At 42.7% G+C, this 13,033-nt stretch overlaps 2 protein-coding genes across 7 annotated transcripts in view; one reads left to right on the top strand and one right to left on the bottom strand.

The window, feature by feature from the left end:
* The window catches only part of NSMCE2 (NSE2 (MMS21) homolog, SMC5-SMC6 complex SUMO ligase), a 274,102-nt gene extending 262,096 nt beyond the window's left edge, over positions 1 to 12,006 (bottom strand). The window contains exons 1-4 of one of the 5 annotated variants that reach the window (XM_054499846.2): positions 11,894 to 11,997; positions 4,310 to 4,413; positions 1,710 to 1,840; positions 1,369 to 1,539 (exon numbers count right to left, since the gene is read on the bottom strand). In XM_054499846.2, coding sequence (XP_054355821.1) covers positions 1,369 to 1,539; positions 1,710 to 1,840; positions 4,310 to 4,326 — 319 coding nt within the window. In that variant the 5' untranslated portion in view covers positions 4,327 to 4,413; positions 11,894 to 11,997. Of the gene's footprint in view, positions 1 to 1,368; positions 1,540 to 1,709; positions 1,841 to 4,309; positions 4,414 to 11,893 lie in introns of those variants that run through there. The other 4 variants (XM_054499848.2, XM_054499849.2, XM_054499850.2 and 1 more) reach the window with 4 other exon arrangements.
* Positions 12,007 to 12,028: 22 nt separating this feature from the next.
* WASHC5 (WASH complex subunit 5) overlaps positions 12,029 to 13,033 on the top strand; it is a 67,478-nt gene continuing 66,473 nt past the window's right edge. The window contains exon 1 of one of the 2 annotated variants that reach the window (XM_054499842.2): positions 12,029 to 12,238. The gene's annotated coding sequence lies outside the window, so the exon portion shown is untranslated. The remainder of the gene's footprint in view (positions 12,239 to 13,033) is intronic. The other variant, XM_054499844.2, reaches the window with a different exon arrangement.

The following is a 13,033-nucleotide window of genomic DNA, read 5'->3' as shown; positions in this document are numbered from 1 at the left end:
GAAGAAAGAAATGGAAGACTAAAAAAAAAGATTCTACTTAATTCTTTGTTATGTCTTCAACAATTAAAAATACAATAACTGAAATTTTTAAATTCACTAAATGGAATTATCAGACTAGACACTGCAGTAGACAAGATGAATGAACTTAGCAATAGAAATTATTCAAATTGAAGCTAAAAAGACTGGAAAAAAATCTATCAAGTCCCACTGATTTATGGGACAATATCAACCCATCTAACAACATACATGAAATGTGAGTCACACAGAAGGAGAGGAGAGCGGCGGAATAAAAAAAATATATTTGAAGAAATAGTAGCAGAAATTTTTCCAAATTTGATTCAAAAAACTATAAGCTGACAGATCCATAAATCTCAAACAATATCAGTCAGGACAAGAAAAATCACACCAAGGCACATCACAAATTGCTCAAAACCTATGCCATTAAAAACAAAACAAAAGGATCATGCTGCTCCTTTGGCTCCATGTGTAGAATAAAATAAAAACGATTCTACTCCAAAGAAAGCAAATAACATCTTTTTTCTTTTTTTTTTGAGACGGAGTCTTGCTCTGTTGTCCAGGCTGGAGTGCAGTGGCTTGGTCTCGACTCACTGCAAACTCCACCTCCTGGGTTCAAGAGATTCTCCTATCTCAGACTCCCGAGTAGCTGGGATTACAGGCACCTGCCACACACCCAGCTAATTTTTGGCAGTTTTAGTAGAGACGGGGTTTCACCATGTTGGTTTTGTATTTTTAGTAGAGACAGGGTTTCATCATATTGGCCAGGCTGGTCTCAAACTCCTGACTTCGTGATCTGCCTGCCTCGGCCTCCCAAAGTGCTAGGATTACAGGGGTGAGCCACTGTACCCGGCCTGCAAATCATATCTTTCTAGATCTTCTTGATTGAACAAATGTAGGTAAAATTCATTAAAACTGAACTTTTCTCATTTTTGTTGAGGCCTTCCTTTGCTGGTATCCCTAGCATAAGCTTAGTCTATCTACTAGGTAATCAAGTATGACCAAAGTATAAACTACTGGAAAATAACAATATCATAATAAATTTATATACCTTACAGTTCACAAATGTCAAATACTTTAGATTGTATGCTCCTCGGGGTCAGGATCTTCAAATCTTTGCCCATACATTTCTAGTGCAGTTTCTCATGGAACTTAACTGTCTGAACACACATGAATGAGTCAATCTTATTTAACCCTCAGTACCCTGCTGCGGTGTGTAGAACAAGATAAGAAAACAGATGCCTAGAGGGGTTAAATCATTCCCCCAAGGATACTCAAAAGGCACCTCCAGATAAATACCACCACACAGTGTTATCTCAAAGTAGACACAAAAGAGGTTTTAATTTTACTTACTCCGACTTTCCACAAGATCCAAAGCAACACTAGAAGCTGTGTCCATACCAGAGTTGATACAGGCTTGGAAGTTTTTCAAGGAGGAGAGAGCAGACTCTACACCACTGAAGGAGATGAAACCAGTTGAACCTGAATTTGAACTGGAACGTCCTGGCATCTTGAAATTAGTACCTAAGTTTTCAAACACAATGAAACAAGATTCGTAAGTCAGAATAATAACTGCACAGGAAAATATTAATAAAACTGCTGTAAACATTCATACAAATGTATCCAATATCTCATAAATGCCACATTATTCTGTATATCCTATGGAGAAGACACCAAATCACTGTGCCACTCACCTGGGCCACCAAACACAGCTGGACTCAATATACGGGGAAGGTAAGTGTCCTCAGTTTTTGGAGGGAGATTACCCTCTTCCAAAAGAGTGCTTGATTCTGTGAAGAAGTCAACAATAGCAGTTCTTAAAAGCCTACAAGATAAATGGGTTAGAAAAAGTAGACCACTCATATGATGCAATTTTGCAAAGAGAAAAAAATACTAATAAAATAGTTTATTAGTAAACTATTTTGAAAACCTGTAATCGTTAAACTATCCAACATATATGCATACTGAATTCTGGAAACTGTAAAAAAAAAAAAAAAGGAGAAAATCTATATTCCTGCCAGTTCCTCTGGCTTCTAACAGATTAATAGACTTGGTGAGACCCCAGAGTCAGTGAAAGCAGAATTTCTGTATAAACTTGTCTTCTGGCAGCACATCCACTATAATAGTTTCAGTTATTACCTTCATATTTAACACTTCCTAATCTATATCTTCAACCACAATTTGTTTCAGCTTAGTAAAGCAATGTAAAGCTGCCTACAAAAGGACATCTCTGCTTAATTCAGAAGCCATTTGAAATTCAATCCACTGAAACCAACTAGAAAAGTGGGGAGAATTCACAGTTTTAAAGGGATGGGAGAGCTATTAACAAGGCTGTATGGCAGCAGAAAAAGGGGTATTTTCATGGAATCAGATAGACATAACATGAAGACTGCTAAACATCTCTGAATCTCAGCTTTACCATCTTTAAAATGGAAAGGAATAATCATGGTATGATATAGCATACAGTACACAATTCATTAGCATTAGAGCCTTCCCTTCTGTCCTTCCTAAGCGGGGAGCTGTGTAGCATCTCTGGCATTTCCATCCTCATCATTGCTACCACCTTCATCTCACAGCTGAACTATTATTGTAGTTTCTCCATTATTAGTCCTTTTTAATTAGGTTCATTCATTCATTTCACTCATAAGTATTGAGTACCTACCATGTCAATCATGAGACCCATTCAAAAATCCACAGGATATAAAAAGAGAAGGGCATAGAGACATGTAAGATGCACAGAGATGCATAAGATTTCTAATTTGAAGTGTTTGTTTACCTCAAACATCCACAGTACAACTCATTGTCAATTCAAATATTTAGTATCTCTTTAAGTGCCAGGCACTTCCTTTAGCATGAGAATACCACAGTTTTCAAGATGAGCACTCTTAAGACACTCTCCTTTTAAAGCATTATTTTGTTATTCTAATTTGATGAAAACCTATCATGAGCCAGGCACTATCCTAGGCACTAGAAATATTCAGCCTTTGGCCAGGCGCAGTGGCTCACACCTGTAACCCCAGCACTTTGGGAGGCTGAAGCAGGAGGGTCACCTGAGATCAGGAGTTCAAGACCAGCATGGCCAACATGGCAAAACCCTGTCTCTATTAAAAATACAAAAATTAGCAGGGCATGGTAGCGGGCACCTGTAATCCCAGCTACTCGGGAAGCTAGGCAGGAGAATTGTTTGAACCTGGGAGGCGGAGGTTGCAGTGAGCCGACATCGTGCCACTGCACTCCAGCCTGGGCGACAGAGCAAGACGCGGTCTCAAAAAAATAAAAATAAAAAAAATTCAGCCTCTACTCCCAGGGGCTCACCACTGAGTAGGAGAGACAAGAGATAAAACATAAACTTGATAATTAAAGCAACATGGGAGTTACTGCAAAACTGAGGCACAGATAAGAAAATGCTCAACTTTGCCTGACCGGATCAAAGAAGGGAACATAGAACTGAGTTTAAAGGATAAAAGACGAAGTTTAACAGATGGAAGGGTAACAGAGAAGTGCATTCAGGCAAAGGAAAAGGCAGGTAGGAATGAAGAGCACAAATCATTGCAGAGTACATAACTCAAGACAATACTTGACTTTTCCTGATTCTGTTATGCTCTTTTATGACTCCTCTCACTACAAACTTCCAACACTTCCTCCTCTATCTTCACTCTCACTGAAAGATCTCGTTTCCTAATTTCCTGAGGAAACAGAAGCAGTCAGAATAGAGATTCTGCAAGCTCCCATCGCTTACGTCTCCACCTATCAGCATCAGTTCTCATACACTCTGCTTTCCCTCCTGTTAAAATGAATAAACTGTTGCTCCTAGATAAGGCCACCTCCACTCCAATTATCCACTAGATCCTATCCCTCCCTCCCTACTCTAAGACACTCTCCCAGCAATTCTCCCTGCTTTCCTGCATCATTAAATTTTTCCTCTCTACTGAATCATTCCCTTCAGCAAACAAATACACCGTTACTTCTCCCATCTCAAAAACATCCTCTGACTTTCCTCCCACTTACCCCTCTGGTTAACAGCCCCATTTCTCTACTCAGCCTTAGAGCGAAACTCGTCTGTAGATTTGTATACATTTGTCTCCAAATCCTCTCCTTCCATTCCCTTTGGAACCCACCCCCACTAGGTTTCCATCTCTATCACGCCACTGCAACTGCCTTGTCAAGGTCACTTGAAAAGACTTAATGTTAAATTCGTTATCAATGCTCAGCCCTATCTCCTTTGATCTATCAGCCAGCAGTATGCAACAGAGTTAATCACTCCCTTCCTGATGCAGTTTCTGCACCTGCCTACCTTGTTCTTGTTCTCATTCTCCTTTCTGTTTCCTCTCCATCTCCTTGAGCTCCATATGTTGTAGGGTCCCAGGTACAGAATCCAAGCTTCTTTTTCTTCTCCTTCTATACCCAAATCAAATACAGCCCTGCCTCAGGGCTATGCCTTCTTGGTTCCCTCTGCCACGATACTTGTCCCCTAGATATCTACTAGGTCAATTCCCTTACTTCCCTAAGGTCTCCCTTTGAGTATCACCTCATCAGTAAGGCCTAAGCCCTCCCAATCTCCATCCCCAGGCATTCCCACCCTTCTGCTTCTGCTTTATCTTTCCTCAAGGCCGGTACTGCCAAACAACATTCTTGTATTTATTAGGTTTATAGTGTCTAGTCCCCAATTACACTGTAAGTTCCTTAAACTTACAGACTTTTTGACTTTTTCTGTCTTGTTCACTGCTGTATTCCAAGCACCTAAAACAATGCATGGCACATAGTGGCCATTCAACAAAGGCCTGCTGAAAGAAGGAATGAATGTAATACTGCCTATATATCTCCAGTGCCTAAAACAGGACATGTCTCCAAAACTGTAGTATAGGTGGTATGTCCAGGGCTCAGTGCTCTGATCTCTCTTTTCCATCCTCTCTCATCCACCTAGTGTTCCCAACTAGACCCATTCCATCTAAATACCATTGGCAAGATCACTCCAGAACTTAAAATGTCCAACATGGAAGGCCCACGTTCCTTCTCTCCCGCCCTACCCCTCTCCCAAACCTACTCCTTTTACAACCTGCCCCATCTTACTAAATAGCAACTCCATCCTTCCATTTGTTGAACCAAAACTGTTGGTTCATACTTGATCCTTCTCTTCCTCCCCTCATATCCTATATCAAACTCAACATCAATTTTGCCAGCTCTGTAGTCAAAGTATCTCCAGAATCCAACCACTCTCACCAATTCTACTGATAACACCGTGATTCAAACCATCATCTCTTGCCTGAATTACTCCAACAGTCTCCTACCTGGTCTCCCTGCTCTCAGTCTTGCCTCTTGCACCCTATTCTCAACACAGCAGCCAGAGTAAACCTTTGAAAATGTATGTAAGATCATGTGACTCCTCTGCTCAAAAACTCCTAAGGACTTCCTGACTCACCGGGAGTAATGGCCAAAGAGCTTCATAATAACTGACAATAGTGATTCTCCAAATGGTTCCTGACCAAGTGTCACCAGCATCACCTATGAACTTGTTAGAAATGCAAATTCTCAGGCCCCAACAATCTATGTTTTAACAAGTCCTCTATGTAACTCTAACTCTGATATATCTAAGAGACATGCAGTGTCAGTGTATTGAATCATCTGATGGGCCCATTAAAACACTGATTGCTGTACCTCACCCTCAGAATTTCTAATTCAGTATGTCTGGGAAGGGACCTAAGAATCTGCATTTCTAACAAATTTCCAGGTAATGTAGATTTTGCCGATCCAAGAATCACACTTTGAAGACCACTGTTCTACATTATCCGGCCATTGCTAGTCCTTTAATAACCCAGGCATGCTTCACCTTAAGGTCTTTGAGCTTGTTAATAAGACAGAGATGCCAGTAATAAAGACAGAAAAAAGCAGGAAGGGTTGGTCTTAACTCCCTCCTGCCTATATAATAAAATTCAACATAATTAGCACAGTATCCAAAGCTTTCTACAATATAATGCAAACATGCTTTTCAAATCAGATTCTACTTTTCACCAAGACTTAAATCATACATTTCATATAACCTTAACTATTTGATATTCCAGAATAAACATAACTCCTTTCTGCCACAACCCCTCAAAACAGATTTGGCAGAGAACAAGTTCCATATTAAAAGAATGAACCAAGTACTATGAAATCGAAAAAAGAAAGTGATTACACAAACCCACTATGCTACAAGGTTCAAGAAAGGAAAGGATTATAGGCACAACAGGGGAGACATAGGCTTCATGGAAATGAAGGCACTTAAGCTGGACCATAAAAGGTATTCAGGATTTGGAAAGGTCTAAGTTATCAGGGAGAGCTGTTCAGATGAAGGAAGCAGTGAGACGAAAAAAGATCATAAGGTAGTAAACTATGAGATGAGTTCCCTTTGCCTGGCACACAGGTACAAAGGAATGGGAAGATAACTGGATTTCATTCTTTGGGAATATAGTGTACTTAAGTTTGGATAAAGAATAAAGAATAAAGAATAAAGAATCACTCCAGTTGGGTCTAGGGGTCATCATGGAAATTTGAGCTCTATGTATTTTCAAAACTTTACCTTAAAAATCCAGACCTGAAATATATATGGCAAAATGTTAAAGATGTTAAAATCTGGGTGATGAAACAAGGGTTCTTGTGGTGTTCTTTTCTGGGATTTTACAGTTTCACACCAAAAAAGAAAAAATACAAATAGGAATAAAAGCCAATGATGATCTTCAAACACTTGCATTGAAAGAGACTGCTTATTTACAGTCTCACTGTATTATACCAAACGAGTTGAGACATTTTACACAATATAAATACAAACATACACAAAAAGATGGAAAAATATAAATTCAGAAAAACCAGGATCAAAAAACAGAAATTTAAGGGCAAACCAAGCATATGAGAAAGTTATAATGGAGTCATGCACACTTTAGGATTCAACACAGGGGGCCAGGCGTGGTGGCTCCCGCCTGTAATCCCAGCACTTTGGGAGGCCGAGGCAGTCGATCACTCGAGGTCAGGAGTTCAAGACCAGCCCAGCCAACATGGTGAAGCCCCATCCCTACTGAAAATACAAAAATTAGCTGGGCATGGTGGTGGACACCTGCAGTCCCAGCTACTTGGGAGGCTGAGGCAGGAGAATCGCTTGAATCCTGGAGGCAGCAGTTGCAGTGAGCTCAGATCACAAAGGGAGACTCCGTATGAAAAAAAAAAAAAAAAAAAGGATTCCACACAGTACTAGTAATACACATTTGGTAGTGAGCTTCCTGACAATCAAAACAAAAAGTGACAGTTATTTTCTCCATAAAAAAAAAACAACAAAGAACCCTAGAAACTCAAGAAAAAATAAAGCTTTCCATGGCAATCAAGGCAAGTATGGATCATCATATATGAGATAATGAGTTACACTGAAAAAAATAATCCTCGAAAATATCCTTATAGTAAATGCAATAGCAAACTTCTAGGACTGTTTCTTGAGACTATTTCTCAGGGAAGGTAAGGACAAAACACTTGTGACAGATACTGGATAGGTGCCCACCAAAACCATTTCCTCTTCAATCCAGTTACATGCCTATATATGCTCCACATTTTCCAGCCTTCCTTGAAGTTAGCTGTGGCCTATGACTGCACCCAAGGCAATGAAATGTGAGCCATTTCCAGGCCTGATCTGCAAAAAGCCACACTTTCCCATTTTATAGCTTGATGCAGGCAAGCACAGTGACCTTAGTAAAGCTACACACTGATAATAGAGAATTACTGCATGGAAGGAGCTCAAGGCCCTACATCACTGCTTGGAGGAAAACTACTCACCTATCAGGCTCCATGCATGAAAGAAACTTCAACTGGGCAAAGCCATTTAGACTTGTGGGGTTTACCTGTTACAGTACTAACTATTAATCAAAAAACACAAACCTGCAAAGACCAAATGATATAATTCAAGTATTCAATTTTCTTTCTTTCTTTCTTTTTTTTTTTTTTGAGATGGAGTTTTGCTCTTGTTCCTCAGGCTGGAGTGCAATGGTACTACCTTGGCTCACTGCAACCTATGCCTCCCAGGTTCAAGCAATTCTCTTGCCTCAGCCTCCCCAGTAGCTGGGAGCTACATGCCAGGCTAATTTTTGTATTTTTAGTAGAGACGGGGTTTCACTATGTTTGCCAGGCTGGTCTCAAACTCCTGACCTCAAGTGATCCACCCGCCTTGGCCTCCCAAAGTGCTAGGATTACAGGCGTGAGCCACTGTGCCTGGCCTCGGTTTTCTTTTTGTTTTTGAGACAGGGTCTTGCTCTGTCACCCAGGCTGGAGTGCAGTGACATGATCATGCTCGCTACAGCCTCAACCTCCCAGGCTCATGTGATTCTCCCACATTAGCCTCCTAAGTAGCTGGGACCATAGGCATGCGCCACCACACTTGGCCAATTTTTCTTTTTTTAATTTTTAGTAGAGACGACCATCTCCCTGTATTGCCCAAGCTGGTCTCAAACTCCTGAGCTCAAGTGATCCTCCCACCTCGGCCTCCCAAGTGCTGGGATTATAGGCATGAAACACCATGATCAGCAGGAGTATTCTGTTTTCTAGTCAGTCTTGATTCTAGTGTAAGTCTAAATTGTCTAGAGCCGCATTGTCCAATAGAACCTTCTGTGATGAATACTTTCTATAATCTGCACTGTCCAATATGATAGGCACTAGGCACATGTGTACTGATTATCTAAAATCTGGCTGGAAAGGTGGTTCATGCCTATAATCCCAGCACTTTGGGAGGCCAATGTGGGAGGTTGGCTTGAGCCCAGGAGTTCGAGACCAGCCTGGGCAACAAAGTGAGACTGTCTTTACTGAAAATAAAAAATTGGCTGGATGTGGTGGTGCGGGCCTGTAGCCCCAGCTCCTCAGGAGGAGATGTGGTAGGATTGCTTGAGCTGGGAGGTTGAGGCTGCAGTAAGCCATGATCATTCCACTGCACTCCAGCCTGGGCAACAGAGCAAGACCCTGTCTCAAAAAAAAAAAAGAAAAGAAAAGAAAAGGAAGAGACACCAGGGACTGCTCTCTCTCTCTCCCTACCATGTGAAGACACATAAAGAGGGCAGCCATCTACAAGCCAAGAAGAAAGTCCTCACCAGAATCCAACCATGCTGGCAACCTCACCTTGAACTTCTGGACTCCAGAACTGTAAGAAATAAATTTCTGTTGTTTAAGCCACCCAGTCTATGGTATTTTGTTATGGTAGCTTGAACAAAGACACAATATCTATGAAGATTAATGCAATCCAGTATAAATGGAAAGTATCTACCAAACAGCAGCTGTCACTATTTGTTTGAATGCAAAACTCACATTACTTTAGTGAAACTTCACTTTTGCAGAGGACCAAGGAAAACACGATCATGCTCTTCTGTAATTCTGGAGTAGGGAAAAGATTAAGACTGAGATTGAATTGAAAAGCAAAGGCAATGGATGGTGCAGAAAGATGGAACAGACATACTTTTCTCAATTTCTCCCAATAAATACAGCTAAGTACAAGTCAAAGACAACTCCTTTCTCTGACTCTAACAGCACCTTCTTTGATATAATTATAGTCACTCCACTTTGTTAGTGACTATCTTGCAAGATGTTAGCAGTGCTTCACAAACAGCAAGTGCTCTGAAAATAGTCAATAAATGAATAAACTGTCTGCTTCAGTCAGATGCATAGCTCTCCTGTTTCCTTCTCCCCTTCATACCCAATATTCTTAATCTCAGCTCCAGACTTTGTTCAGGCTGGGTGTGGTGGCTCATGTCTATAATCCCAGCACTTTGAAAGGGCAAGGCAGGAAGATTGCTTGAGGCCAGGAGTTTAACACCAGCCTCGGCAACACAGCAAGACCCCATCTCTACAAAAAAAAAAAAATTAAAACTTACACAGACATAGTGGCTTGCACCTATTGTCCTAGCCCCTCGGAAGGCTGAGGTAGGAGGACTCCTTGGGTCCAGGAGTCCAAGGCTGCAGTGAGCTATGATCATGCTACTGCATTCTAGCCTAGGCGATAAGACTGAGACACTGTCACCAAAAAGGAAAAAGAGGACTTTTGTTCATCCTGCTCCCACCATGAGAAAACCTTCTCTTCAGTTTTCTTTCTTTTTACTTATTTATTTATTTATTTTTTTGAGACAGAGTTTTTCGCTCTGTCGCCCAAACTGGAGTGCAGTGGCATGATCTTGGCTCACCTCAACCTCTGCTTCCTGGGTTCAAGGGATTCTCCTGCCTCAGCCTCCCGAGTAGCTGGCATTTCACGTGTGTGCCAGGACACACCAGTTATGTTATTTATTTATTTATTTATTTATTTATTTATTGTATTTTTAGTAGAGACGGGATTTCGCTATGTTGACCAGGCTGGTCTCAAACACCTGACCTCAAGTGATCCGCCTGCCTTGGCCTCCCAAAGTGCTGGGATTACAGACGTAAGCCACTGCACCAGGCCCTCTCTTCAGTTTTCTATCTGCCCACATCTTACCCATATGCTAAAGTCTGAATGTTTGTGTCACCCAAAATGTATATGTTGAAATCCTAACTTCCAAGGTGATGGTATTAGGAGGTGGGGCCTCTTGGGAGGTGATGAGGCCCACTTTCATGAATAAGATTAGTGCCCTTTTAAAAGATGCTCCAGATAGCTGCTTTGCCATTCCACCACGCAAGGACACAGCAAGAAACCACCTATGAACCAGGAAACAGACCCCAGAACTGTGAGAAATAAATTTCTGTTGTTCATAAGCTACCTAGTTTATGGCATTTCCGTTATAGAAGCCCACATTGACTAAGACACCATCTTTTATGGCTTGGTTTAAGTGGTTCTCAACCAAGAAAGATTTTACCCCTCTCCCAAGGGACATTTAGCAGTATCTGTAGATGTTGTGGTTGGCATCTAGTGGGCAGAGGCCAGGGATGCTCTTAAGCATCCTACAAAACACAGGACAGCCCTCACCCTGACCCCACAGCAAAAAATTATCTGGTCTAAAATGTCAATAGTGCATCAGTTGAGAATAACTGGTTGAAATCAATCTCTCTTCCATCCCTCCCCAGGTAATAACACTGATCTTTTCTTCCCGGCACCTATGATCTCCAAGAAAGTTTAGAACAAGTTGTGCATTTCCTGAGTTTTTTCTCTGCATGTTATTTATAGACAATGTGTTGACTTCCTTTAAATCCATGGGAGCCTTGTACCAGTCAGCCAGAGCTGCCTCTCCTTTTTCGACATGCAAGGATAATCCCTTCTCTCTGAATCCTTCTCATACAATTGCTTTTCCCTCCCTCATGCTACCATTATCCCTATCACATGCACATGTACACAACACACTCCTATTATGAAACTCATCACAACTATTTGCTCACATGTCTGCAGCTTCTTTAAACTGACAGCTCCTTAAACTAGAACCCTGACATATTCTATTGCATATAAAGCAATTCCTCACACAAAATAGGGGACCAATAAAGATTTGGCCAGTTACAAAAATAACAACAGACATCATCATTTCTCAGTCACCTACAGAATGCCATAAACTGGTGTCCTGGCACTTCATTCTCCTTATCGCTAATTCTCACTGCAATCTACGTAAGTGAAGAGGAAACTGAGGTCCAGAGAGTTTATTCAAACGACCTTCCCGTGGCCTTACTTTTAAAGTCAGTTCAAACAAAATCTATGTGGATCAAAAATTCGTGATGTTGCCCCTACACACTTGAGGCTAAAGGATGGAGAGATGGCGTCTCGGACAAGAGGGTAAACTGTCCCAGACTCACTACTGTGGCGTGAAAAGTTCCACAACCATAATCCGGGTCGACGGACTCCCGGCTCGGGATTCCCGTGGAGTGTCCCTGAGGGTGGCGAAACTCCCGCCACCCTCCCCATTGCAGTCCCCCGCTTCTTCCCTACCTGGTTGTCCGAGCTGTCTCCGTCTGGTGGCACCCCTACTTCCCCTACCTGAACCCACCTCCTTCCCTCAGCCCCCTTCGCCTGCAACTGAAAAGTGAGCGCGGGCTCTTGCGTCATCAGCCGTCGCCGGCGAGTGGTCACATGATGCCCCTCCCTGCTCCACGCCGCTTCGGTCATGTGACCGCCTGGGGAGTCAGGGGCGGAAGTCGGGGTCTGACCCGCTCCAGGTCCGGGACTGCGGATAGAAGAGGACTGCCGCCGTGAGGGAGGAGTGGAAACTGAGTGCCGGCTCCGCGCGCGACCTCCGGCCCTGCGCGTGCGCCGCTGGCGCGGCCCGGCTGACAGGTGAGTGGGGATGGGGTGAGCGCGCCCCATTTTTGCATGGCCCCCTTCCCCTCCCCGCTGGGCCGCGCTGGCCATGGGGAGGTCTGCAGCGTCGCGTGCAGCCTGGATGGGGGACTCGGGATGGAGGGCTTAGGGGCTTTCTGGGGCGGGGGCTGTAATCCAGCTCTTCGTCTCCGCTTAGGGGGAAATCATTTTGCACACCCTTTCCTCGCTTTAGGAAGCACCGTTCAGCTGCTTGGTCCGAATCTCATCCTTCCAAGTTTCCGGGAACACTGCTGTATGGATGTCGTCGTTATTTCTCTCTTTGCTTTTGAGAAAACTGAAAGGCTAGTAGTGAGGACTTTTACAGGCTGACAGACCTGGATTTGCATTCTAGTTATGCCGTGGGCTGTGAGTTTGGGCAAGTCATTGCTGCTCGCTGCGCCTTAATGCCTTCACCTGTGACATACTGATGTCAAAATCCTTTGCATTTTGGGAAAAAAAAAAAAGTTCCCAGGGCCCTGATTCCTGGGATCGGAATCAGGATTATGATCGGACAGGAAAAAGAAAAAAAGTCACAGAGCCATAAAACTGGGTCTCCTGATTGCAAGTGCATGGAGCTCCCTCAAACATAGGTGAGGGGTAGTGAGGGAGCAGTTTTACTGTCTTTGTGCACAACAAGGGACACCTTCTCTAATTGTCCTTCACCTGCCTTTCCCAAGATTTCAGGTTCAGCCTCATTTCAGAACTTTTCTGGAAAATATATGCAGCTTGCATTTATCTTGATCAGCAACCATTATATTTTGTTTGTGATAA

Source organism: Pongo pygmaeus, chromosome 7, assembly GCF_028885625.2.
Source record: "Pongo pygmaeus isolate AG05252 chromosome 7, NHGRI_mPonPyg2-v2.0_pri, whole genome shotgun sequence".
NCBI classification, from domain to species: Eukaryota; Metazoa; Chordata; class Mammalia; order Primates; family Hominidae; genus Pongo; species Pongo pygmaeus.
Note: the sequence above shows the minus strand (reverse complement) of the source record. Positions and strands in the feature narration are given on the sequence as shown.